The 25,179-nt window shown below is 45.6% G+C and overlaps 3 protein-coding genes across 3 annotated transcripts in view; 1 reads left to right on the top strand and 2 right to left on the bottom strand.

Moving 5' to 3' along the window:
• The first annotated feature begins 992 nt into the window (after nt 1-992).
• LOC102417157 (coagulation factor XIII B chain) lies at nt 993-10,832 on the top strand. Its single transcript, XM_006104965.3, has 10 exons — nt 993-1,272; nt 1,709-1,885; nt 2,624-2,800; nt 4,789-4,968; nt 5,056-5,241; nt 7,200-7,382; nt 7,796-7,996; nt 8,518-8,706; nt 10,139-10,352; nt 10,750-10,832. The coding sequence occupies exons 1-10, from the start codon at nt 993-995 to the stop codon at nt 10,781-10,783; spliced, it is 1,821 nt and encodes a 606-aa protein (XP_006105027.1). The 3' UTR covers nt 10,784-10,832.
• A 1,122-nt stretch (nt 10,833-11,954) lies between these two features.
• Nucleotides 11,955-20,784, bottom strand: LOC102439494 (complement factor H-related protein 4-like). Its single transcript, XM_014447192.2, has 7 exons — nt 20,582-20,784; nt 19,724-19,897; nt 17,826-18,017; nt 16,746-16,922; nt 14,642-14,818; nt 14,218-14,400; nt 11,955-12,386 (listed from the first exon to the last, which is right to left on the bottom strand). Exons 1-7 carry the CDS (start codon nt 20,637-20,639, stop codon nt 12,190-12,192), a joined length of 1,158 nt encoding a protein of 385 aa, XP_014302678.1. The 5' UTR covers nt 20,640-20,784; the 3' UTR covers nt 11,955-12,189.
• A 388-nt stretch (nt 20,785-21,172) lies between these two features.
• Nucleotides 21,173-25,179, bottom strand: part of LOC102439825 (complement factor H-related protein 1-like) — a 16,192-nt gene continuing 12,185 nt past the window's right edge. Inside the window, exons 2-6 of the mRNA XM_006104952.3 lie at nt 24,386-24,580; nt 23,476-23,652; nt 22,636-22,809; nt 22,232-22,414; nt 21,173-21,706 (exon numbers count right to left, since the gene is read on the bottom strand). Of these exons, the coding sequence (XP_006105014.1) occupies nt 21,510-21,706; nt 22,232-22,414; nt 22,636-22,809; nt 23,476-23,652; nt 24,386-24,580 (926 nt within the window). The 3' untranslated portion in view covers nt 21,173-21,509. The remainder of the gene's footprint in view (nt 21,707-22,231; nt 22,415-22,635; nt 22,810-23,475; nt 23,653-24,385; nt 24,581-25,179) is intronic.

Raw genomic sequence — 25,179 nt, 5'->3', positions numbered from 1 at the left:
CTCTCATCAATGATGTTTCTCTCTCTCTCTCCCTCCTCCCTTCTCTCTGAATTCAATAAAAAAATAAATAAATAGAAGGGGCCAATGAGATGTGGTAGGTGGTTAGCCCTTTTGGTAGAGAACAACATAAGGACTGGCCCCACTGTCTTGTATTTTTTATTTATTTTATTTTCCCCATCTCCATTTATTTATCACCCTCTATGGCCCTCCCTCCAACCCATTCTTTTTTTTTTTTTAAATCTGAATACACTTTCTTTTTAAAAATTGATTTCAGAGAGGAAGGGTGAGGGAGAGAGGGAGAAACATCAATGATGAGAGAGACTCATGCATCGGCTGCCTTCTGCATGCCCCCTACCGGGGATCGAGTCGGCAACCCAGGCATGTCCCCTGACCGGGGATCGAACCATGACCTCCTGGTTCATAGGTCGATGCTCAACCACTGAGCCACACTGGCCCAGCCGGGCGTGTTTTATTTTTCCGAAATGAAGGCATGTTCTGAAATTGTGTAAACAACGTTTCTCATTAAGATGTTGCTTTCCTTCTTTGTTGTTCATCATTCCCCGTGAAGAGAATAGAAATAATCACTGAACTTGTTATTCAATCGCGTTACTTTTAAGGGAAGAGGAACTTGTGCGGTGACTGTACGTAGGCAGCCAGATGGGTCCTTGACATTGAAGAATTGGTGAAGGGTCCCCACAGTAGGGTCGTCCTTTTGTTAAGGGTGTGAACGATCCACAAACAGTGGACTTAACTCGGTGGGAAGTCAACCCAAACAAATTCCTTTTATTTGCCACTAGTGACAGCGAGTGGGCAGTTCTGGGCATATTTTCTCAGTGTGGACGCGGGAGAGGTAGGAATGAACGACTCTAAGAACCGAGAGTAGGCACTGCAATGCACGCCACCGTCCACTGGAATCGCTTTTAGAATGAACGAGCCTTCGAGCACACGGGCTATTTCCAAACTGAAATAGAAGCAGGGAACGCAGAGTGAGCATGTTCCGCCTTCACTGTCCAAGAAGGACCCTAATCGTGGGCCTGGAAGACGAGATTCATGGCCTCCAGCTCAGCAGACATCTTTTCTCCCCAGAAAAGTGCACGCGGCCCGCCCTGACCAACGGGCACATCTCGGAGGCGAAACTGCTCTACAGCGTCCATGAGAAGCTGCGCTACACCTGCGCTTCGGGCTACAAGACCCCCGCGGGGCTGGCCGAGGAGGAGGTGCAGTGCCTCCCCGACGGGTGGTCGTCCCCCCCGGCCTGCAGGGAGGAGCAGGGTACGTGTGTGCCCGTCATCCCCCAAACCTGCCTGTTCTTATGCCAGTACCATACTGTTTTGATGATTATGGCCTTGTATTAGAGTTTGATAGCAGTAGGGTGATTCCTTTCACTTGGTTCTTCTTTCTCAAGATCCCTGTTGCCATTTGGGGTCTTTTGGGGTCCCATACACACTTTTGAAACGTTTGCTCTACTTCTGTAGAATACTCCATCGGCATCTCGATAGGAATTGCGTTGAATCGGTAGATGGCTTTGGGTCGCGTGGCCATCTTCATGCTGTTGAGTCTTCCTATCCATGAACATAGTATATGCTTCCGCTTATTTGTAGCTGCCATATTTGTCCTTAAGATTCAGTGAAGAGTCACTTGGAGATTTCTTTCGGCTCTTCCAGGTTCGGTGATGACGTTCATAACATATAACTGTCCTTTCTGTTAGACACGTGTTTGGCTCCTGAATTACTTCACGGGAATTACTCCACAACGCAGACCGCGTTCCGCCTGGGGGACAAAGTGCGGTACCGATGCAACCTCGGCTACTACACCACGAAGGGAGAGTCGGAGGAGGAGGCCGAGTGTCGCTCGCATGGGTGGTTTCTCCCACCATCATGCACCAGTAGGTTCTCCGTGGGAACACAATGGCCTCCACTCTGCAACCTCCTCTCCCTCCGACAGGGATTATGTGATGCTAATTATGTGATGCTAATTATGTGATGCTAATTATGGTCAATTTTATCCCCACTTCCCCCCCACCCCCCCTTTTTTTTTGCTTCTGGTTTTGATTAGAGTAGGCTTTGATCCTTAAAAGCTCTCTAATAGGAAAACAAATTCCTTTTCACTCAAATAATTACATTAAAATCAGCCTAGTGATCATTAATCTATATATATAAAAGCCTAAGCAACCATTCGACCGGATCAGTTGACCGGTCACTATGAGGTGCACTGACCACTAAGGGGCAGACGTTCAACATAGGAGCTGCCCCCTTGGTGGTCACTGCGTTCCCACAGTGGGAGGGCCGCTCAGCTGACAGACAGGCACCAGACGAGCAGTGAGCCTATCGAGCAGCAGCACCAGCAGATGCAGGGGGGCTGGGATGAGCAGGAGCTGCAGGCAGCGTTGACTGTGGGTTTCTGGCCGATCCCTGCAGGCCACACTGAGGGACCCCACCCATGCACGAATTCGTGCACTGGGCCTCTAGTATATATATAAATGGACAAGCTTTCCTTTTGTGAAATGGAATACGGCAAATCTAGTAAGGTCTGTTCCAGATATGGCGTGCAAGTGGTAGGTGCATTTTATTCCAGCAGGAAAATAATTACATTTTTTTTGTGTGTGTCTTACTTTCATTTTTAGAATTAGTATGCACCCCTTTAACATCAATGGAAAATGGTTATTTTCAACCTGTCAAGCGGACCTATGAAGAAGGAGATGTCGTTCAGTTTTTCTGTCATGAAAATTATCATCTAAGTGGCCCTGATTTAGTCCAATGCTACAAATTTGGCTGGTACCCAGAATTTCCTGTATGCCAAGGTAATTTTTAAAATTTCATACCTACCAATAAAATAGCATGTCTTTTTTCTCTTGTTTTAGAAAATGCTTCTATATATTTTTATGTTCAAATTATTTTTTTTCAATTACAGTTTCCGTTCAATATTATTTTGTATTAGTTTCTGGTATGCAGCCTAGTGGTTGGATAATCCTAAACTTTATAGGGCACTGCCCCCCAATATTGCCAGTACCCACCTGGCACCATCCATAGTTATTAGCCAAAATATCATGTCTTAACCAGCTCTAATTCTATGGGGGGGGGGGGGAGGGGGGAGGAGTCTCTAATTCATGTCCTGAGTGCTATTTTTTAAGATAAATATTGTCTCTTATATCAGTCACTATTTTCAGCAAACTTTAATACAATTAATCTAAAGACATCCTAAATTTTGTATTAGGTTGTTGAGTGGATATGTCTTTAAAAAAAAAAAACAATCTCATACATTTTAAACTCTTATTGTAATAAATACATTTTTTAAGTATTTTATTTTTTTAATATATTTTATTGATTTTTTACAGAGAGGAAGGGAGAGGGATAGAGAGTTAGAAACAACGATGAGAGAGAAACACCGATCAGGTGCCTCCTGCACACCCCCTACTTGGGATGTGCCCACAACCAAGGTACATGCCCTTGACCGGACTCGAACCTGGGACCCGTGAGTCCGCAGGTCGATGCTCTATCCACTGAGCCAAACCGGTGAGGGCAAATACATTTTTTTTTAAAAATTGGGAATCACTAGATCCAATAACCCCAAGCTGACAGCTTTGCTAGGGAACGCTCTTGTTTGGCCTCCTATTTCCTGATGGGAAAACGCACCCTTCAAAATCATGGGGTAAATACACTTGTATTATTGGCCCGTTTCTGGGCGTCAGGATTCTGGGCACAGCGTCCCTGGCTCCTGGGCCGGGTCCAGCAGAGCGGTGGTCCAGGTGTGGGTGGACGGCAGCCTGCTACAAGGCCCGGCTGGGCAGGAGCGGGCTGCCTCATTCACGGGGTGGCTGGTGGCTTCGGGGCTCTGCAGGCTGCCCGAGCGAGGGCCTCACTTTCTCCCTGGCTGCCCGTGGACGCTGCCCCTTGCCTTCTAGACAGCGTCCTTCAGCGAGGATGACGTCGTGTCGTGTTGTAAATCTCATATCCATCGCCACCTCCCCCAGCCACCCATCGCCCTTGCTGGGTTCTATGGGTTAGAAGCAGGTGTCACTTCCTGCTCGTGGGGGCAAGAAGGACACAAGGAATAGAGCATCGGAGGGTGGAGATCAAGGGGTGACCCTAGAATCTGTGCCATACTCTTTTTTTTTATTCCTCACCCAAGAATATTTTTCCATTGGATTTTAGAGAGAGTGGAAGAGAGGGAGGTAAGGAGTAAACGGGGGGGGGGGGGGGGAGAGGGAGAGAGAGAGAGAGAGAGAGAGAGAGAGATGTGAGAGAGGTGAGAGAGAGACACATCAATTGGTTGCCTTCTGCACTGGGCTGGGGATCGAACCTGCAACTGAGGTACCTACAGGTACTTGCCTTTGATCAGAATCCTACCCGAGACCCTTAAGTCTGCAGACCAATGCTCTATCCACTGAGCCAAACGGACTAGGGCTATCTGCCATTCTTCTTCTTCTTCTTCTTCTTCTTCTTCTTCTTCTTCTTCTTCTTCTTCTTCATCTTTTTAAAAAATATATATGTTTATTGACTTCAGAGAGGAAGGGAGAGGGAGAGAGAGATAAGATCCATGATGAGAGAGAATCACTGATCGGCTGCCTCCTGCACGCCCCTGTACCGGGGATCGAGCCCGCAACCTGGGCATGTGCCCTTGATGGGAATCCAACCCGAGACCCTTCAGTCTGCAGGCCAACGCTCTATCCACTGAGCCACACCGGCCGGGCTGTCTGCCAGCCTTCTTCACGGTCCGTGCCTCTGACACCTGGCGCGTTGGTGTTGGGGGTACTTCTAGGACTGACTGCGCTGGTGTCTCTCCCCGAAGGAAGAAGAACTCGCTGTGCCCCTCCCCCGCTGCCTCCCCACGCCAAACTGAAATCCATCGCCGCCAGTTACCACGACGGGGAGGCCGTCTTCATCGAGTGTCAGCTGAGCTTCCGGCTCCGGGGCCTGGGGGCGATTCGCTGTGTCAACGGGAAGTGGACGGACCCCCCCAAGTGCATCGGTCAGCGACGCCTCCCGCCAGGTCCCCCCCAGGAGGGCCGCGTGGGTCGCTAAACGGTCTCTTCTCTCGCGACTGTGCCTTTTGCAGAAGAAGCGGACAAGGTCGCCTGCGATGAGCCGCCGGAGGTGCAGTACGGCGAGGCCATCCGCACGGCCGAGACCTACTTCGACGGCGACCGCGTGGCCTACAGCTGCCAGGTCGGCTTTGACCTCCGTGGCCCCCGGGAGATCGCCTGTGAGCTCGGAACGTGGACCAGCCCCCCGCAGTGTGTCGGTAGGTGCGCGAGGTAGCATCCACGGCTCAGCCTGCGGTGCCTCATGGTTCATTCTCTGTGTTTAAGCCACACCTTTGTTGGTTTGTTTGTTTAAAATATGTTTTTATTGATTTCAGAGAGGAAGGGAGAAGGAGAGAAACATCAGTGATGAGACAGGATCACGGATCGGCTGCCTCCTGCATGCCCCACACTGGGGATCGAGCCCGCAACCCGGGCATGTGCCCTGACCAGAATCGAATCCGGACCCTTCAGTCCACTGGTTGATGCTCTATCCGCTGAGCCACACCGGCTAGGGCTAATCCACATTTTTATAGCAAGAGGCCATTGCATAGAAGAGTTAGACCCTCTGTGGGTTTTTTTTTTTTTTCATGAATATAGAGAGCCATCTATAGAGCTGAAGGCAATGTAAGGAACTGGGAAACTTAAAAAAAATTAAAAAATATATCTTTATTGATTTCAGAGAGGAAGGGAGAGGGAGAGAGAGAGAAACATCCATGAGGAGAGAGAATCATGGATTGGCTGCCTCCTGCACGCCCCACACTGGGGATCGAGCCCAAAACTCAGGCATGTGCCCTGACTGGGAATCGAACCCCGACCTCCTGGTTCAGAGGTCGATGCTCAACCGCTGAGCCAGGCCGGCCGGGCTTCCAAAACAATTTTGAATGGACCTTGGGGCGAGGCACTTCTCTCTGACTTGCCTGACGCCGTGATTTACGATCTTGAAGTGGCAGCGGGTGAGGGACGTGTTTCTTTAGAGAAGAGACCTACGATACCCAGCTCTCTCTCCTCTCCCTGGATGTTCTCTGCTCCTGACTTAGGCCACTCCTGTTGATGTTACTCCACCCTCTGACACTTGTCCCTGCGCGTCCATTTTACTAAAGGACACAACCCTTTAGGCTACGTGGCCACCTCGGGGAGCGCCCCTCCCTGTTCACCTTCTCATGTCTCCATCCGGTTCTGGAGAAATCTCCACACACCTGTGGGCCGGGGCTACTTACAGGATAAGAGAAAAGCGATTCAGAGACAGTAGAGACATGAGCAGAGTCAGAGGAAGACTCTAAAGCAGTGGTTCTCAACCTTCCTAATGCCGCGACCCTTTCAGACAGTTCCTCATGTTCTGGTGACCCCCAATTTCATTGTTACAAATTGAACATCATTAAAGCATAGTGATTAATCACAAAAACAGTATGTAATTATAGATTTGTTTTCCGATGGTCTTAGGCGACCCCTGTGAAAGGGTCGTTCAACCCCCAAAGGGATTGCGACCCATAGGTTGAGAATCGCTGCTCTAAAGACAGAGACCACTGGAAATGCCCGTCCCTGGGTTGGATTGCGATCGGAGAGGAAGGGGATGAGAAGGAAAGAATGAAAGTGGATCATGACAGGGGACAGGTGTAGACGTGACCCTGATAGGGTGAAGAGCGTGGCTTACCTTTCTGGATATTTTAAGAATATCTACATCCCCTACATTGGTTCCCAAGCAAGCACGGGAAAATAGTCATCCTCAGGCTAAGGCAAAACATTTGCTGATGCCGTGGCCAATGTGGTTCAGTGGATAGAGCGTCGGCCAGCAGACTGAAGGGTCCAGGGTTTGATTCTGCTCAAGGGCACATGCACAGGTTGTGGGCTCGATCCCCAGTAGATTCCCAGTGCGGGGAATACAGGAAGCAGCCGATCAATGATTCCCTCTCATCATTGATGTTTCTCTCTCTCTCCCTCTCTCCCTTCCTTGCTGAAATCAATAAAAATATATTTAACAAAACCCAAAACATTTGCTGTTTAGTCTTGCTTAAAGATATCTGACCTGAATAACATTTCTCATTTCCGGCGAATTTAGAAATCAATTGTCTAAATTATATCAGACACAATATCGAGGCACCATGGTGCGGGAACTGTGCCGTATGGTTATGCGGTTGTCTGTTCATATCGATTGTAAAAATAACCTTTTTCTTTTTAGAAAACTTTAAGATTTGTCAGTCTCCACCTAAGATAACCCATGGGGTCATTGTTGGCGACGTGTTGCCGAGCTACCCAACGGGAGCCTTCGTGGAGTACAGATGCAATGAGTACTACATCATGAAGGGCGAGAAGAAGTCCTCCTGTGACCATGGACAGTGGTCCTCCCCCCCTCTTTGCTTAGGTAAGACGAACCCACGTGGGATGTGTCCAACGGCTTCCCCCAGCTTTAATGATACCATCGACGGACAACACTGCGTAAGATGAAGGTGTACGACGTGATGATTTCATAAACTTGGATAATATTGTGAGATGACGACCACCGTGAGGCTACTTAGCATAGCCTTTGCCTCACGTAAATACCATTGTTTGTTGTTATTATTTTTCTTAATAATATGCGGGGCTGTGAGCATGGATGTTTCTCTGTTTCTCTCTCTCTCTCTCTCTCTCTCTCTCTCTCTCTCTCTCCCTCTCTCTTTCTCTCCCCCTCCCCCTTCCTCTCTGAAATCAATAAAAATATATTAAATAAAAAAAGAACGCCTCACTTTCCTATTAGTCAGACGAGGAGAGAACTGACGAGAGTGCTTGGTGTTGCAGAGCCGTGCGAGGTCAGCAAGGAGGACATGGAGAGCAGCAACATCGAGCTGAAGTGGGAGTACGAAGGGAAGGTCCTCCACGGGGACCTCATAGACTTTGTGTGCAAACCGGGCTTTGACTTGGCGCCATCCAGCCCGCCGTCCGGGCTGTCGGCGCAGTGCTCTCGAGGCCAAGTGCAATACCCCTTATGCATGAGGAAAGGTAAGCGCCTGCTTTCTACCGGTCCTCGGAGGGTCAGGGTCGCCCCCGGGGTTCAAAGGTCAGACCTGAGACAATGCACCACCTTCTCCCCCTCATCTAGGGAACCGGGAGGGGTCTGATCGATTTCCCAGTTCACACGCACCCTGCAGGTGGATGACTGTGCTGACGTCATTGAATTTCCATCAGTGAATTTTGTGGGTGTTTTTGTTTGTTTGTGTTTTGGTTAATCCTCCTTGAGGATATTTTTTTCCCATTGATTTTTTTAACTTAAAAATATATATATATATATTTGTATTGATTTCAGAGAGGAAGGGAGAGGGAGAGAGAAAGAGAGAGAAACATCAGTGATGAGAGAGAATCATGGATTGGCCGCCTCCTGCACGCTCAAGCACTGAGCCACACGGGCCGGGCTGGAGAGCTGCCTTGTCAATGCTTCTCCATGAAATAGTTCACTGTCTTTTGCAGCCATGACGGGAGCACTGGGTACCGATGATAGCAAGTCATTGTATGTATTTTTGCAGAATCCAAAGGCAAGTGCGGGCCTCCTCCTCGTATTGATCACGGGCTCATTCTTAACATCAACCTCCTCAATGAGAGCTTTGAAAGTGGTTCCTTGGTGGAGTACAGGTGTATGACGTACTATTTCCTACAAGGGCCCGTATATGCCTATTGTGTAGACGGAGTGTGGACCGAACCGCCAGTGTGTTTAGGTATGTGTTCCTATTTAATACAATACAACCACCCTTTCTTCCCTTTCTGTTCTCTTTGAGTAGCTACACACACTGCATGTGTGTTATTTTGTTAGAGAGCTTATTGAACCACGGGTTTCTATTCTTTCCTCTGGATCATAAATAACTCTAGGTCCAGTTCTCTAGAACAAGTGCTTGTTAAGTATACACCATTCACCAGATACTGGTGTGATATGGGTGAGATGAATGCACCGTGGTGGTTAAGAGTAAATCCTATATAATAAAAGCCTAATATGCAAATCAACCAAACGGCAGAACAACCAGTTGCTATGACACACACTGACCACCAGGGGGCAGATGCTCAATGCAGGAGCTGCCCCCAACCTGCAGGCCCCAGGCCAGCCAAGGTGGGTGCCAACGGGGGGCCTCCCAATCGCCCCCCGCTGGTCGCCCCGCAGAGGGAGGCAACCGGTGGCAGCAATTGCGGGGGGCATCAGGGCTGGCCAGCAAGCGGTGCCAGGCTGGCCAAGGTGGGTGCCAGTGGGGGCCCCCAATCGCCGGCAAGGCCGAGGGACCCTACCCATGCACAAATTTCGTGCATCAGGCCTCTAGTATATGTATAAGTGATTATTATTCAGTGTGATGGCACTATAATAGAAAACATGAGCACGGCCTAGAAACAAAGACAGGATGGCCACCTGCCTCCAGGAAGATGAAGCAAGTGAACATGTTGTTAGCTGGGCATCGTTGTGGAGGGAAACGACATCTACCACGGACCACGGAGGAAAATGGCAGGTGTCTCCTGTGAGCTCAGAGCATGTTTTGGTTTGGTTTTTTTAATCCTCACCCCAGAATATTTTCCCATTGATCGTTTGAGGGAGTGGAAGGAAGAGGGAGAGACAGAGAGAGAAAAAAACAGTGATGTGAGAGAGACACATTGAGAGGCTCCGGCCCAGGCTATTTGCCCCAATAGAATGAGACTCACCTGCCCAGGGCTGTTGGCCCAATAGAATGAGACTCACCTGCCCAGGGCTATTGGCCCCAATAGAACAAGATCCTAATGCCCAGGGCTATTGGCCCCAATAGAATGAGAGCCTCCTGCCCAGGGCTATTGGCCCCAATAGATGGAGACCCTCTTGCTCAGGGCTGTTGCCCTCAATATAATGAGACCCTCCTGCCCAGGGCCAGGTATTGAGCCTGTAACCAAGGTACATGCCCTTGATTGGAATTGAACCTGGGACTCCTCAGTCTGCCAGCCGACCCTCCATCCGCTGAGCCAACCCAGCTAGGACAGAGCTTGGAACATTTCTTCAGACTTAAATATTGACTCTAACTAGCTTACTTGCTCCTCTAATGCCCAGAAACTTCCAGGTCATCATGAGTAGGCAACGCACGGCTTCCTGGTCTACCAAGGTAATGGTTTTTTTCTTTTTCCTTTTTCCCCCCCCCCCAGAGCCCTGCAACTTATCGTTGGAAGAAATGGACAGGAATAATTTACTTCTGAAATGGCACTATGACAATAGGCGACTTATTTTCCATGGCGAGTACACTGACTTTGTCTGTAAAGTAAATCATTATATGACGGAGGTGTCTGCTTTTGCAACGGAACTCAGAGTGAAGTGTGACAGAGGGAAGTTAAAATATCCAAGATGCGTTTCAAGACGAAGGTAACACGAGGCTTGTTCCTACAACTGGCTTTTGTTTTCTTGTCATAGTGTTAGTCAAGAGATTCATCGTGTTGGTCAATTTCAGAAACGTTATGTTCTACAACGCACGCACTTTATGCTGTTTAAATATTTTAGTGTATCTTGGCTTTCTAATTCCTAAGAGAAAAATAAGTAAATAACAAAAAAATGGGGGGAAAGGGTGTGAATTAGTAAGTGACGTTGAGTTTATAAAAACAAATTGGTGGCCTAATTTTTCAAGTGTGGTTTTATGCTTTATCAAAACATAGTCAAAACAACGACTAATTATATGAAATATCAAAGGGCTAAGATTGTAATGAATATTTAAGCAGAAATGATGCTTGTTTCAACTCTCTCTCTCTCACTTTCTCTCTCTCAGGATGTCATATTATAAAGAGCCCTTTAAAACATGAATGGCAGAAATAAAAACCATATTTCAACACATTGTAAAATCCTTTGAGAAACATAATTTTTAGAAGAAAATGGTTGGATTAGAAACCTCTAAGTTTTAACTTGCTTGAAGATTTGAATTTCAGTTGTTTATGATGAACATTTTCTTTGTCTGCAAATAAAAAATCCGAACAGGTCCCTTTATTTCTAGTTTGATTGCACGTCTTCCATCTGTTCTATTATTGATCTCCACATCAAAATGTTTCCGCCTTCTATTGTCCATTTACTTCCTTCATTTTTTTTGTTGCTGTTAATCCTCACCCAAGGATATTTTTTCCATTGAATTTCACAGAGAGAGTAGAAGGGAAAGGGAGACACACACACACAGAGAAATGTTGATGTGAGAGAGACACATTGATTGGTTACCTCCCGCATGGGCCCGGTCAGGGGCTGGGGATCAAGCCTGCAACAGAGCTACATGCCCTTGACTGAAATTGAACCCACAACCCTTCAGTTCAGGGGCTCAAATACCAACTGGAGACTAGTTATCACACAGGGTTTCCATTGGACGGGGACTTTCATTTGTTTGAATATGTCTTCAACACCACTTAAGAGAAAAGAAAATTTCAGTTTCTATATTTACTTAGCCACAGGAATGACCAGCTATTTTGAAGATCTCATGTTTAAAATAATCGATTCTTTTGTCGAATAGAAGAGCAATGCTTCGACTCTGTAAAACTTCACCCATGGAAACAGACTGAGAACTGCCTCTCCCTCAGTGATTCTTCAGTCCAGGGATCCGCCCTCTGACTCCAGTGAGGGGCTGTTGTAAAGGAGTTATTTTCACTTACTATTTTATACATTTAAAAAATATATTTTTATGGATTTCAGAGAGGAAGGGAGAGGGAGAGAGAGAAACATCAATGATGAGAGAGAAGCATTGATTGGCTGCCTCCTGTACGCCCCACACTGGGGATCGAGCCTGCAACCCGGGCATGTGCCCTGACTGGGAATCAAACTACGACCTCCTGGTTCATAGGTTGACGCTCAACCACTCAGCCACGCCTGCTGGGCTCACTTACTATTTTAACATCTCATTTTTGATTGTACTATTTCCCCCAGTATATTCTAAGATATATACTGATCGTTTAAGCATCCAGTTCAATAGGCAGAAAGCCACACAGTTACCTCCATTGCTGTTTATTGATCCATCGGCAAGTAGTCTAATCCTACGATGGTGAAGAATTATTGTCTTGGTACAAGTGTAAGCAATGATATTGTTTTCTTTAAAGTGAAAAAGAGGCTAACACATTGCCTTTATGTCCTTTGAAATATAGTGGGAAAGAGCGGGAAATGCCAGAAGCCTGGCAAGCTTTGAGCAAAGAGCAGTAGGTGGGACTGGCCACATATTTGGGGCGACAGGGCTTCCTCATTCACATCTGGGGAACTTCACTGTCCCTTCCAGACACATGGCTTGAAATGACTCCTCTGACGTCACGGCCTTGCGTCCCGATTTGCACATAAATTCAATGATATCTCCTGTTTTTACATAATAGCGTTTGTTATCTTTCCCTTTTAACTGTATGTTCTTTTCATTCATGATTTCTTCTGATATTACACATGGATCTGAAAGTAGAAGAAATGAATAAAAACAATTAGTAACCTTTCCTTTTATGAACAAATTAACCTTCAACCCAATGACTAGCTTAGAGGATGAATTTATCAAAAGAGCTAATGTACATCATCAATGTGGGCCGAGTCCTGTTCTCAGCCCGGGTCCGTGGGCCCTCACAGCTCCTCAGCAGGCAGCTGCTCCTCCTCACACACCAGGAAGCTGAGGGGACGGAAGGTCAGGCACACCTGTCCAAGGTCACAGCGCTCATCAGGTGGACGATGAGTGTGGACCCGGCAGTGTGACCCCAGGGCCTCAGCTCTCTGTCTCTGGGATGTGGGGCATCCACAAGGTGACTTCCTGTCCAGTGGACATGGGAGCCTGCTCCATGATGGCCATGGTTCTTCCTTGTCCACTTCCCACTCAACTGGCAGTGGCTACAAATGCTCCCAGTTTAGTCACTTTCCACTGAGTTAAACGATGCTAATATTTTTCTCTTATGCCCACAAAATGGGGAAAGAGAACCATAGAAAATCACAAAATTTCTAATAAATATTCTATTAAAATACAACTATATATATTTGATATATATAAATATATTTTTATATCTCTATATCAATCAATCTATCTATCCATCCATCCATCCACCTACCCACATCCATTTATCATATCTATCTATCTATCTATTTACCTACCTATCTATCTATCTATCATCTCTCTATCTAATCTTCATTGTTCATGGTAAAGGCACTCTGAATGGATGGGTGCAAGATTATATACTAGTACACAGAGAATTTTAGAATCCCAACTTGATTACGAACACATTTCTCTACGTCTCTATCCCCCTGTGCCCTTATCTGTAAAATCAGTATAAATATTTTCTCCTTCAGAAAGTTTTTTTTTAGTGACATGAGGGAGGTACTAGTTTATCGCTATTGCAATGAGACTGTAAGCATCATTTCATATGTTATTATATTGCTTACAACCTTGTCTATTTTCTGCAGGCAAGGTGCTATTGCATTGTAGAAAGTATTACATGCTAACCGTGCTAAGTTTCTTTTTTTGGATTCCATTGAGTGGGGTGACATTGGTTAATAAAATTATATAGGTTTCCAGCGCACAATTCTATAGCACATCATCTGTATATTGCATTGTGTGCTCAACACGCAAAGTCACATCTCCTGTCACCATATATTTGATCCTTCACTATCCCACTAGCTCCTTCCCTCTGGTAACTCCATACTGTTGTCTGTGTCTATGAGTTTTTGCTGGTTTGTTATCTCTATCACAGAACTGATTTTATGTCCTTGGAGAATGATAGCTGCTCTCTTGTCCTAATGTTTGGAACGATATTGCTTGCGCTGTGAAATTCGTCTTAGACTTGTCCATCTACTCAGTCAATCCAACTTGAGATTTAGAATTTATCTTTGAAATGCAACACTTTCCCTCCCATAAAATCTAGCTTGGCACTATTTCTAGACTATTCTGACTTGGGTATATTAACTTTGATTTCCGCCCCTGGACTTACTGGGTTTGCTGTGATCTCCCGCAGAAGGGGACACATACACAGGAGAGGATGAGTCATGTAGGGTCCACAGTGGGATCAGTTAATGTATCAGAATCAGCCTCTCCGAATGGTCCTGTTTAAAGGACCTTTATCATTGTCCACACAGGGATTCTCCAGGCTCATAGCCCTACACACGAGTCTCCGAATGTGAAACATTGAGCAGGAGAGCTGTTGGTGAGCACAGTTCTAGACTCTGACTGCATGACTAGTAGACCGCACGCGAGCTCATCAACATCACCCTCATGGTCTCAGGATCTAGAAGCATCTTGAGAACTTACCTATGCATCTCGGGGGTTTGGACCACTTTCCATAACTACAGGTGACATCTGTAGGACCCCGGAGTTCATAGTAGGCCTGGCATTGGTATTGAACTCTTGACCAAGGAGGATACTCTTTCAATGGGAAGGAGGTGATGTCTCCATTGCTAATCGCTGGAGGAGGCCCACACTTGTCTGCAGATTCTGAAAAAGAGCATTTTAGCTGTTGAAGAGAAAATTATAGTTTTATTGGAAACTAATGTTTGGAACGGATATTGCTTGTGCATCTAAAGCTGCCCAGGAAGTATTGTCCCTCTTTTGCATTTTAAACCTTGTAACCACCATGTGGTTCAAAATGCCTTAGATCCCCACACTCAAGCAAGGACTCCATACATGTAGACTTTTCAGCTCTTGGAAAAGGAAATGCTGGAATCAAAATACTTACTAAAGCAGGTTGGCAAGTGGGTCCAGCCGTCCTCACCACACACCATGGAGCCCTTGGTGCTTCCATCTCTGTTTTCGTAGCCATCCAGGCATTGGTAGTCCAACGTGTCATTGGGTCGAAATGGTTTTCCGGTGATTACGGCTCTGGCATTCTCAAATATGGGCATGTCACAATGTTCTAAAGCAAAATAAAGGTGACCATTGTGTTTCTAATGCCGTATCGAGTCCCATCTAAGAAAGAGAATCTCATTAATTTGTGTGGGTAAGTGATGCATCAGGTGACAACTCCCTGAGTACCTGTTACTCTGGCCTGGATGAGTTATAGAACAAGAAGAATAGATTTCCTTACCCATCCTTTCTCCTACCATTCAAAACCTCTAAATATAGGTTAGGAACCTGTCGTCTGACCTATTTTTAACTGTGAGTATGTCACTGGCTATTAGTACATTACTCTGCTAGAATGATATGACGCTATCCCTTGAAGGACAGCACCATTTGGGAATGTAAGAGGTAATGTATGTATTTATGTGCAGATACTAACACTAAGAGTGTGTGTGTGTGTTAGAGAAAGACTGTAGTCCTAGGATACATGATGCATGTATTTATATGAAGACCCTCTCTTCCATAATGACTCCTAGAATAGAAAATTTACCCACATTGAGTATAAAAACGAATGGCAAAGGGTACAGCTTTTTCACTAAAGGGAGACCCTGAAATGGAAAACAATGTTTAAAAATGTAAGAAGTGATATCTCCTGGTGTTCTTTTAAGGCAATAATCCCACTTTCTGTAGCATAGGGTTTAGTTTTTCTTGAAAACAGTCTTATTTTTTAATATCTGTAAATGTTCTTAGTCCTCAATTGTTATTGAGTGAATTAATGGTAAATAATTCAACCCGTGAACCGGGTGTAGGGAAAGCTGGACAGAGAGAGTCCTTTAGGGGCTCAGGCTGTTGTGTCACACGGGGCTCAGTAGATTCCTGAATTCCCAGTTCAAGTCAGTGATCACTGCTTTTCTAAAACATGCAGGGCTCCAATGAAAGGTCAGCTCTACTCTATCCTGATGTATGAACAATGTCTGTAACAATTATCCTCTCATTTCTAAACAACACACACAAAACAACGTACAGAATCCTGTCTACTTAACATGTGAAAGCCAGATGTGACTACATATAAGAGCCTTCATTTATAACCTCATAGCATCAATACATGCCATCATAGTCCAGCCGGCAAGGCTCAGTGGTTAAGCATCAACCTATGAACCAGGAGGTCATGGTTCGATTCCCGGTCAGGGCACATGCCCGGGTTGTGGACTCAGTCCCCAGTAGGAGGCAGCTGATTGATGATTGTTTCTCATCACTGAAGTTTCTACCACTCTCTCCCTCTCCTTTCCTCTCTGAAGTCAATAAAAATATATTTAAAAAAATACATACCACCATAGGTGAAATGGTTGACAGCAATATACAGTATATGTGACACTGGGCAGGTGGTGTATTCATTTTTAATGTAAACTGTATTTTAAATTCTTCTTCAGTGAACAGAGAGCATGGCTTCAGTGTAATACTTGAGTATTGTAACTTGAATCTCCGTTTTATTGAACACTGTTTAGTAACATTCATGACTGACTTCACTGTTACTTAATTCAATACAATGACATAATCTACTTGCTGTCAAAAAGTTAGAACTTTTCAGACACATTTAGAACAAAAACTGAACTGCCTTTGTTTTGGTTGTTGTTAATCCTCTGCCAAGGATATTTTTTTCATTGAATTTTTGAGAGTGGATGGGAGGGAGGGAGTGAGAGAGAGAGAGAGAGAGAGAGAAACCTATGTGAAAGAGACTCATCGATTGGTTGCCTCCTGCATATCCCTGGAATCCAACCTGCAACCCAGGTACATGCCCTTTGCGGGAAATCGAACCGAAGACCCTTGGGTGTGCGGGCCCACCCTCTAACCACTGAGCTACACCAGCCAAGGTGAAATATGCCTTTCTTTTAAGGCAAAGAAGACTTGGTCCATTCAGCTTGAGAGCCGACACATAAAACGTTCCACCAAAGTAAGTCCGGTCTCAGGAAATGACAGCCTGGGTCTTGGAGCTGTTTACTTACTGACGGGGATGCATATGGGAGGAGGGGACCAGCCGGCCTCCGTACAGGTCATCCTGTTCTGTGGGTTTTGAAGACCGTAGCCCAGACGGCACATAACTGTCCTAGATTGGCCCTGGACATAGCTTTCTTCAGTAGCTGGAGAATATCCATGTAGCAAAGACTTGAAAGAACATTTTCCTAGGAATTGTAAATTGATAATAAGAAATAAGAAATTTGGTTAAGACATTAAAAAGCATCTTTGCAATATTTAATTTAGAATACATGAGCACCCAAAAAGAACACATAGTTTGAGAGGAACTAAAGTTGCTAGCAAGTGTTTTTTAAAAGAGAAAAATCAAGATGAAAGGTAATCTGCCATTTTCACAATTAAACTATGAATAAATGACATCACTTTATTGTTATAAAGTTTTTATTTTGATCTCCCATTTTCTTTTTTTTCAGTTAATCCTCACTCGAAGATACTTCCCCATTGATTTTTATTTTTTATTTTTTTAATATATTCTATTGATGTTTTTTACAGAGAGGAAGGGAGAGGGATAGAGAGTTATAAACATCGATGAGAGAGAAACATCGATCAGCTGCCTCCTGCACGCCCCCCACTAGGGACGTGCCCGCAACCAAGGTACATGCCCTTGACTGGAATCGAACCTGGGACCCTTCAGTCCGCAGGCCGACGCTCTATCCACTGAGCCAAACCGGTTAGGGCTCCCCATTGATCTTTAGAGAGAGTGGAAGGGAGAGGGAGAGACAGAGAGAAACATCCATGTGAGAGAGACACATCGATTGGTTGCCTCCTGCACGTGCCCTGACCAGGGCCGAGGAACCTGCAACCGAGGTACGTGCATGCCCTTGACCGGAATCAAACTCGGGACCCTTCTCTCCGCAGGCGGACACTCTATTCACTGAGCCAAACCGGGTAGGGCAACCTCCCATATTTTTAATGAGAAATCTACCAGAAAAGAAAAATCCTACATTGGTCTTTCTGCTCATAGAACGCTTCCCTCGACCTTGTTGTACTCATGTTTTTCTCTCTCTACTGTGAAGTGTTTCTATGCGCACAGGATGAAGAGGTTGGCTTACTGAGGCAGGGGATTTCCGGCGACCATCCATCCTGTGTGCAATTCATGATAGCCAGGCTAGTTTGAGAAGGAGGCTCGTAGCCGTAGTCACAGAAGTAGAGTAACGATCGCCCTACATATACCGGAAAGTATTTAGATGTACCCGAATGAAGCAGCCGTCCATGTTTTATTTCCGGAAATCCGCAGGGCTTCACTTAGCAATGAAAACAAAGAACACACAGTATGAATAATGGTGTGCATTCACAAAAATCCAGGAGGAGTGAAATTGTTTCAACGGTGAATTATATCCCTTTCTTACCATACAAATACAGTGGGGCCTTGACTTAGGAGTTTAATTCGTTCCGAGACCGAGCTCGTTAAGGAGCTCGTTAACTCAAATTACTCTGTCAACTCAAAGCAAAAAATCGGCCCAGAGACAGCTGGTATCTCAAAAAACTCGTTAGTCGGGATACTCGTAAGTCAAGGCCCCACTGTAACATCATTGCATTAGGCTTTCTAGGACACGAAAAGTTATAAAGTTCGGATGATGTAACTAACACTTGTTTTCTGCACATTTCATAACATATACGAATATGGAATCCTTAGAGGGTCCACCTGAAACTACTATTTATATGCCCACTTTACTCTAAACCAGTGGTTCTCAATCTTGGCTGCACATTAGAATCACCTGGGAATCTCTTTAAATTCTGATTTCTGGGCCTCCATTCTCGGAATTCTGTTTCTTTGCTATGGGGTGGGCCACACATCAGTACAAAGAAACAGAATTTCCAGAGGATGAGGCCCAGAAATCAGGATTTCAAAAAGATTCCCAGGTGATTCTAATGTGCAGCCAAGGTTGAGAACCACTGCTCTAAACCAATCAATCAATAGACAATCACTCTCCTTGTCATTGTTATGCACACAGAGGTCTATGTCGCAGTGGTCATGGCCTCCTCTTTAAGGCACCTGACTGTCCACATTCATTTGGCCTTGGCCTTGAATGAACCCTGAGCCCATTGACCTGTCATGTGTATCATTTCATTTTTCATCCATGGAAGATCCACCTTAAGTGCGGGCCCCTTTTCCAATGAACTGATACACAAGGAGCAGCAATGAGATTGTAGAGACAGAAAACACTGGAAAAGGGGCAGCCCCCCAGGAATAAAGTGCCCTGTGGACTGAGGGGCTTGTGTGACAGGTGGGGCTTTAGAAAGTGCACAATGTCTCCCACATTCATCCCCTCATACAAGGGAGCCCCGGGCCCCTCCCTTGAGTGAGGCTGGACTGAGGGGCGCTCTTCTGAAGAGGTCACGTGGCTGAGGGGACCGTGTGACCAGGTCATCGATGCTCTGGAGGCGCCTCCAGGGCCCTCAGGTCATCGCTATGGGAGGGTGACCTGCCCTCAGGCCGCAGATGGGGACGCCCAGGGGGACGGCTGCGGAGGCTCCAGCACTCGCCCTGGGCAGCATCCCAGGGAGCAGCAGGGAGTGACCCAGAACCAGGCAGTTAAGAGTCACCCAAATTCTGACCCTGCCAACGCTGACACGTGGGGGCTATTGTTCTGAGGTAGTATGTTCAGGGGAGTTTGTTATATAGAAACCAATTACTATTCTACTCGGTGTTAAGTGGTAGTGCTCTTACCCAATACCCTAGGTCAGATATTAGAATTATATTATCTGGACACACACACACACACACACACACACTTAACATTGAAGCAAAATTTTAAAAAGTTTTTCACTTACAAAGATGGGACATTGTCCTTAGAATTGGCGACTTTGAAAAGCAAAGAGCGCCTGCCAGTCCTCTGCTTTAACCTTCTCATTGAGGCAATGACTGGGCTTCTCAGGCCCCATTTCTTGGTGTTTAAGGGAAGGAATTTATAACGAAGAAGCAGGCCAGGACCCGAATGGGACTTACGGACACATCTGGGACGAGGCAGCCAGCCTACAAGAGAGCATTTTGTTGTATTTCCCAGGAGGGGAGGATAGAAGCCATTTCCACACTGGTATGTGATGACATCATCAAGTTCGTACTGGTTCATTTTAGGAGCAAAGTCACCGTTTGGAATTGTCGGAGGATCACATGTTATTTCTGAGAAGAAAAAGGACACGTGGATTATGCAGATAATTATCCCATCAACATATTCTTTTAAAAAATATATATTTTTATTGATTTCAGAGAGGAAGGGAGAGGGAGAGAGAGACACATCAATGATGAGCGAGAATCATTGCTAGGCCCCTTACTCGGGATCCAGCTCACAACCCAGGCATGTGCCCTGACCGGGAATCGAAAGATGACCTTCTGGTTCATAGGTCAACGCTCAGTCACTGAGCCACATGGGCCGGGCTCCATCAAGGTATTATTTATTGTGACCTTAAAACACAGAAACTGTTTACTGGTCAATTCATTCATAAATTACAGACAGCCCTGGCCGGGTTGCTCAGTGGTTAGAATGTTGGCCCTCAGACCAACGGTCCCTGGTTTAATTCCCGGTCAAGGGCACAGACTTCGTTTGCAGGTTCCATCCCTGGCCCTGGTTGGGGTGAGTGTGAGAGGCAATCAATCCATATGTTTCTCTCACATTGATGTTTCTCTATCTTTCTCTTGCTCTCTCTCTCCCCACACCCTGCCCCTTCTCCCTCATATTCACTCTTTCTCTAAAAATCAATGGGAAAAAATATCCTTGGGTGAGGATTAAAAAAAAACTAGAGACAAATGAAAATGAGCGAAGTTCTACTTAAGAAGGAGCTAATATCCCCATCAGTTTCCACTCACCTTGTCCACGAGCCCAGGAGACCCACAGGGTGAGGATGACCTTGACTAGTAACAGCATGGTGGGCTCCCCGGGTGTGTTAGCACAGAGAGTCCAGCGCTCTTCTGTGTGGTTTTAACTCGGCTTCCTGAGCCGTTACCAAGTGTGGCCCTGAATTTAAGTGACAGTACCGGGAAGCTGGTTCACTGAGGTCACTCGGTAGATAACAAAGTTCAAAGACTTTCGCAATATCTGTGTGTTTACATGAAGGATTTCACAATCATTTGTTGACTTCGTTCCCAGACATGTGTGTGTACAGCTTTCCTTAGGGACAGTCACAGTAAGACTGGATATAAAACTCGAATCTTTAAACTTCTTGAGGATGGGTGAGGTTCTTTCTCAACCAGGAGATTCACGTGGGAGTAGCTCTGACTGCCTGTCCCTGTGACTGTCTCTCCTCCTCTCGTTGCTCTCACCCAACTGCAGTCCTTAGGGGTCTATGGACACCACCCAGTGTGTCACACAGTGTAGGGTCCTGTCTGTAGGACAGCACTGATTTTTTTGGTAAATTCACAACAGACCATACCACCAGGTCCAAGAATTTCAGCACATTCTTGATATTCAACTTTTTCATGTTTTATTGATTTTAGAGAGAGAGAGAAACATCGATGAGGGATAGAGGCAGGCACTGAGGTGATTTCTGGCCAGAGACATTTCATGAACAGAACACACAGCATGTTGATTTGTCACATTTTCATGAGATGCTTATGAGAAGTGGTCCGTTGGTCTCTCAGATTACAATGACATCTTCCACATGGTATTTAATGCAAATTCTGATTAGTGAATAAAAGCAAGTTACAGAAAAATAAATTGAGATGAACTGGATTAATATTTAAAAATTTTGAATGAGGCTCATATTTTAATGTGAAAACTTGCCACACAGCTCTCATGTTATCCACATGTGGGATACTCCATTTTTCCTTCATGACATTGTGCTCGGAATGCAGATGCTGGTGACACTCTACGATAGGGAAATCGACACACAAATTCAACAAAATCATTTGTTCTGGAATAAATTTTTTTTGCATATGAATATCTCAACTCTATGTTATGTGCTTCCATGATTTCTTCTGATATTACACAGGCATCTGAAAGTAAAAAAAAGAAATAAAACTAAGTATTTTATGAGTATTTTCCACAGAATTTTACAGTTTCATGCAGCATCTCCTACACAGATCTAGGAATTTATTCTCAAACCCTTTTCCAAACCAATTCATTGAAAATCCACCATGTTGCCATAACTCATTCTAAACTATCAATGATGTAAAAATGAGGTGCTCTGTGGAATGTGTGATCATTGCATCTTATAATCAACATTCACAATGTCAGCTATGCTTTTAAGGGCTTTCATTAAAGAATCCTTGAAGAGGGTGGTGGAGGTGGATGAGGGTGGTGGGGGCATAAGTGGTGATGGGGAAAATAAATTAAAATAAAGAAAAATGATAGTTTCTTGCTGTGGATGCTCAAGAATTTTTTAGACTTTATACCCTCAGACATGACTATTTGGTTGTCAACAGAATAGGTGATTGTCCATGCAAGTTCTGTTGTAAACAGCAAATGTGGCATTCATTACACGGATTTCTCAGGGTCCACGAGGAAATTAAAGGACTTACCCAAGCATTTGGGTGGCTCAGACCACTGTCCATCACGGCATGTTATTCTCCTGTTTCCCTCAAGTTCATAGTAGAGCTGGCATTGATACTCCACTGAAGACCCGGGAGCGTAGACTGCTAATGGATACGTGGTAATGTCTCCATTGTCAATAGCAGGAGGGGGCCCACATTGTCCTGTGGGCTCTAAGAGAGGATATTGTTGGTTTATTGAGTGAGCAGTTGATTTTAAGGGGCTGCGGAGTAGGTGGGAGCTACACTCACCTCCTCCCGGCCCCAAACCGATTTACAGGAAATGATAGAGCAACCAACCTGAGTAACCAATGAAGGCCAGCTGGACAGGAGTCTAGTCACCAAGTGCTTACAGAAGCTGCACAGAAACTGGGAGGGGAGAATGAGACACCTACCCTTGCACTCAGGTGGGTCTGTCCACTCCCCACTTAGACATGTCACTTCTGCATTCCCGAAGAGGCCCAAAGGGTGTCTGCACTGATAATGTGCTGTGTCCCCATGTCGATACCTAGGCTTCTGGTTTGGTATAAAGGCATTTTGCACTGTGGGAGGGCTGCCACAGGAGAGAGCTGAATAAAGAGGAAAAAAGGGATCTCTAATGCAGTGATCATTTATACACAATGGAGACTGAAAATCTTCACAAATTTACATGCAAGATTGAAAACAAGATAAACCAATTTTTTTGGGTAAGATTTAAGCTTCTATATGTTAATTTCAAATTTTTTTTAAATTAATTGTTAGATAGAGAGGAAAGGGGAGAGAGAGAGAGAGAGAGAGAGAGAGAGAGAGAGAGAGAGAAAGAAACATCGATTGGCTGCCTCATGCATGCCTCCTACTGGGGATCAAGCCCACAACCCCAGCATGTGCCCTGACCGGGATCAAACCAGTGATCTATTGGTACAAGGGATGTCACTCAATCAACTGAGCTACACCAGCCAGGGCCGCAGCTATTTCTTTTTTTAAATATATCTGTATTGATTTCAGAGAAGAAGGGAGAGGGAGAGAGAGAGAAACATCAATGATGAGAAAGAATCATTGATTGGCTACCTCCTGAACACCCCCTAATAGGGATCGAGCCTGCAACTCAGGCATGTGCCCTTGACCGGAATCGAACCCAGGACCCTTCAGTCTGCAGGCTGGTGCTGTATCCACTGCACCACACCATCCAGGGCCACAGCGATTTCTTTATGAAATGAAGAAGGAGACAGAATCCCAGAGGACAGCGTTCTACTTACTGATGCGGCTGCATGTAGGAGGCGTGGACCAGCCGTGTTCCGCACATGTGATGACATCCTGGTCATTGGTGAGGCTGTAGCCCTGGTCACAGACGATCTGTACCGTGTCCCCCTCCTGGTGCGTTCGCCCTGAAGATGTGGAATGCCCATTTTCCACCCAGGGGAAGAAGCACTGTCCTGCAAGCCAAGGATGACTAAAATGAATCCTGCACCAGGTCAGAAATCAAGTGCAAAAAGCACTTCCTTAAAAATCAGTTCATGCCAATGAACATACGAGTGTGTGCTATCCGTCAATCATGACTTCTATGTAAAGCACATTTTGACGTTTGTCACGTTCTCTTAGGTATCAGAAAAGTGACTGGTTTTTCTCATTCCATTGACGCAATTGCATCCTAGGCTTCCATCTCCTGGGCTCGCCTCCGCCCTTTTTCTCTCTCCTAGTTGTTCTCCTCGTGTCTCTGCCCTCATTGAGAGAGGAAGACAGGTGTGACTCACAAGCATGTGACTAAGAAAAACCACGCAAAGGAAGGAAACTCGTAAAAATGCTCCTTGGTTATCCGAAGGGACAGCATATGGTGGACAGAGGTTACCTGTCAAAAAATGAACTCTCCCGAGAAACATCTGTGTTCCTACAATGACCAAGTGAGCGCGTTTAAATATTAGCAGTTGAAATGGCCGAGCATTGGTTTTTGATATTAAAAAAATTTAGATATTTCATCAAGCTTGTATCTTATTTTTTGCCGAGTTGATTTCTGAAGAGTGACATGTCTTACCTTCGCTGGCTCCACCAACCTCTGACACGGTAATTGTTCAGATTCTGTGATCCCTCCTGCAGGCTCCCTCCCCGCCCCCTTCACTGAGTCCGCTGAGTAATTCATCGGGGAATGGGGGTTGGGGGGCATTTACTCACTGATACACCTCGGAGCTGGCGACCATCCTCCCTTCGTGCAGTTTATCTGCGTCCAGAGTGACCGGGAGGGAGACACGAAGCTGTGGTCACAGGAGTAGTAGAAGTATTTCCCCGTGGCGACCGGGAAGGTGGGCTTATATCTGTTTTCCTCATATATGTTTCCATGTTTTATTTCCGGGAAATCACAAGTTCTTCCTGAAGGAAAAAAATGTAGGACCCCGTATGAACGAACAAGTCTCCTCTATTACCCTCACCCCCTTAATGACATGTTGTAAGTTAATCACCCCTTAAAGGCCTTATCACCACACAGTTACATGCTGAGATTCCAGGAGTTTGGACTTCAATCCAACCCCTGCCAACTAAATACACAGAGGTGTTTGTGTCCACATAAAAGGTTTGGCCCCTAAGTGGGATCCTTTCCCCTGACAAACATTGGTGCAACTCCAACTACAGAGCGTTTAAAAGTGGACTGGTACCCATCTTTAAAAAAAATATATGTTTTTATTGATTTTAGAGAGCAGGAAGGGGAGGGAGAGAGAGATAGAAACATCAATAATGAGAGAGAATCACGGATCGGCTGCCTCCTGCACGCCCCACACTGGGGATCGAGCCCACAACCCGGGCCTGTGCCCTGCCCGGGAATTGAACCGTGACCTCCTATTCATGGGATGTTACTCAGTCAACCACTGACCTACACTGGCCAGCTACTTACAAATTTTTTTTTATTGATTTTTAAGAGAAAGAAAACAGGGGAGGGATATTTAGAGAGAAACATTGATATGGGCCATTGACCC

The sequence above is a fragment of the Myotis lucifugus genome, unplaced genomic scaffold (assembly GCF_000147115.1).
Source record: "Myotis lucifugus unplaced genomic scaffold, Myoluc2.0 scaffold_625, whole genome shotgun sequence".
Taxonomy (NCBI): domain Eukaryota; kingdom Metazoa; phylum Chordata; class Mammalia; order Chiroptera; family Vespertilionidae; genus Myotis; species Myotis lucifugus.
Note: the sequence above shows the minus strand (reverse complement) of the source record. Positions and strands in the feature narration are given on the sequence as shown.

What these genes read in the sequence shown, in the direction of transcription:
- LOC102417157 (XM_006104965.3), top strand. Translation starts at nt 993, where the DNA reads ATGTTCCGCCTTCACTGTCCAAGAAGGACCCTAATCGTGGGCCTGGAA. An exon ending in TCTCCCACCATCATGCACCA is followed by an intron (nt 1,886 to 2,623) that starts GTAGGTTCTCCG and finishes TTTCATTTTTAG; the next exon opens with AATTAGTATGCACCCCTTTA. An exon ending in CCCCTTATGCATGAGGAAAG is followed by an intron (nt 7,997 to 8,517) that starts GTAAGCGCCTGC and finishes GTATTTTTGCAG; the next exon opens with AATCCAAAGGCAAGTGCGGG.
- LOC102439494 (XM_014447192.2), bottom strand. Translation starts at nt 20,639, where the DNA reads ATGCTGTTACTAGTCAAGGTCATCCTCACCCTGTGGGTCTCCTGGGCT. An exon ending in CTCCTGGGCTCGTGGACAAG is followed by an intron (nt 19,898 to 20,581) that starts GTGAGTGGAAAC and finishes TTTTCTTCTCAG; the next exon opens with AAATAACATGTGATCCTCCG. An exon ending in GCCTCGTCCCAGATGTGTCC is followed by an intron (nt 18,018 to 19,723) that starts GTAAGTCCCATT and finishes TTCATTGCTAAG; the next exon opens with TGAAGCCCTGCGGATTTCCG.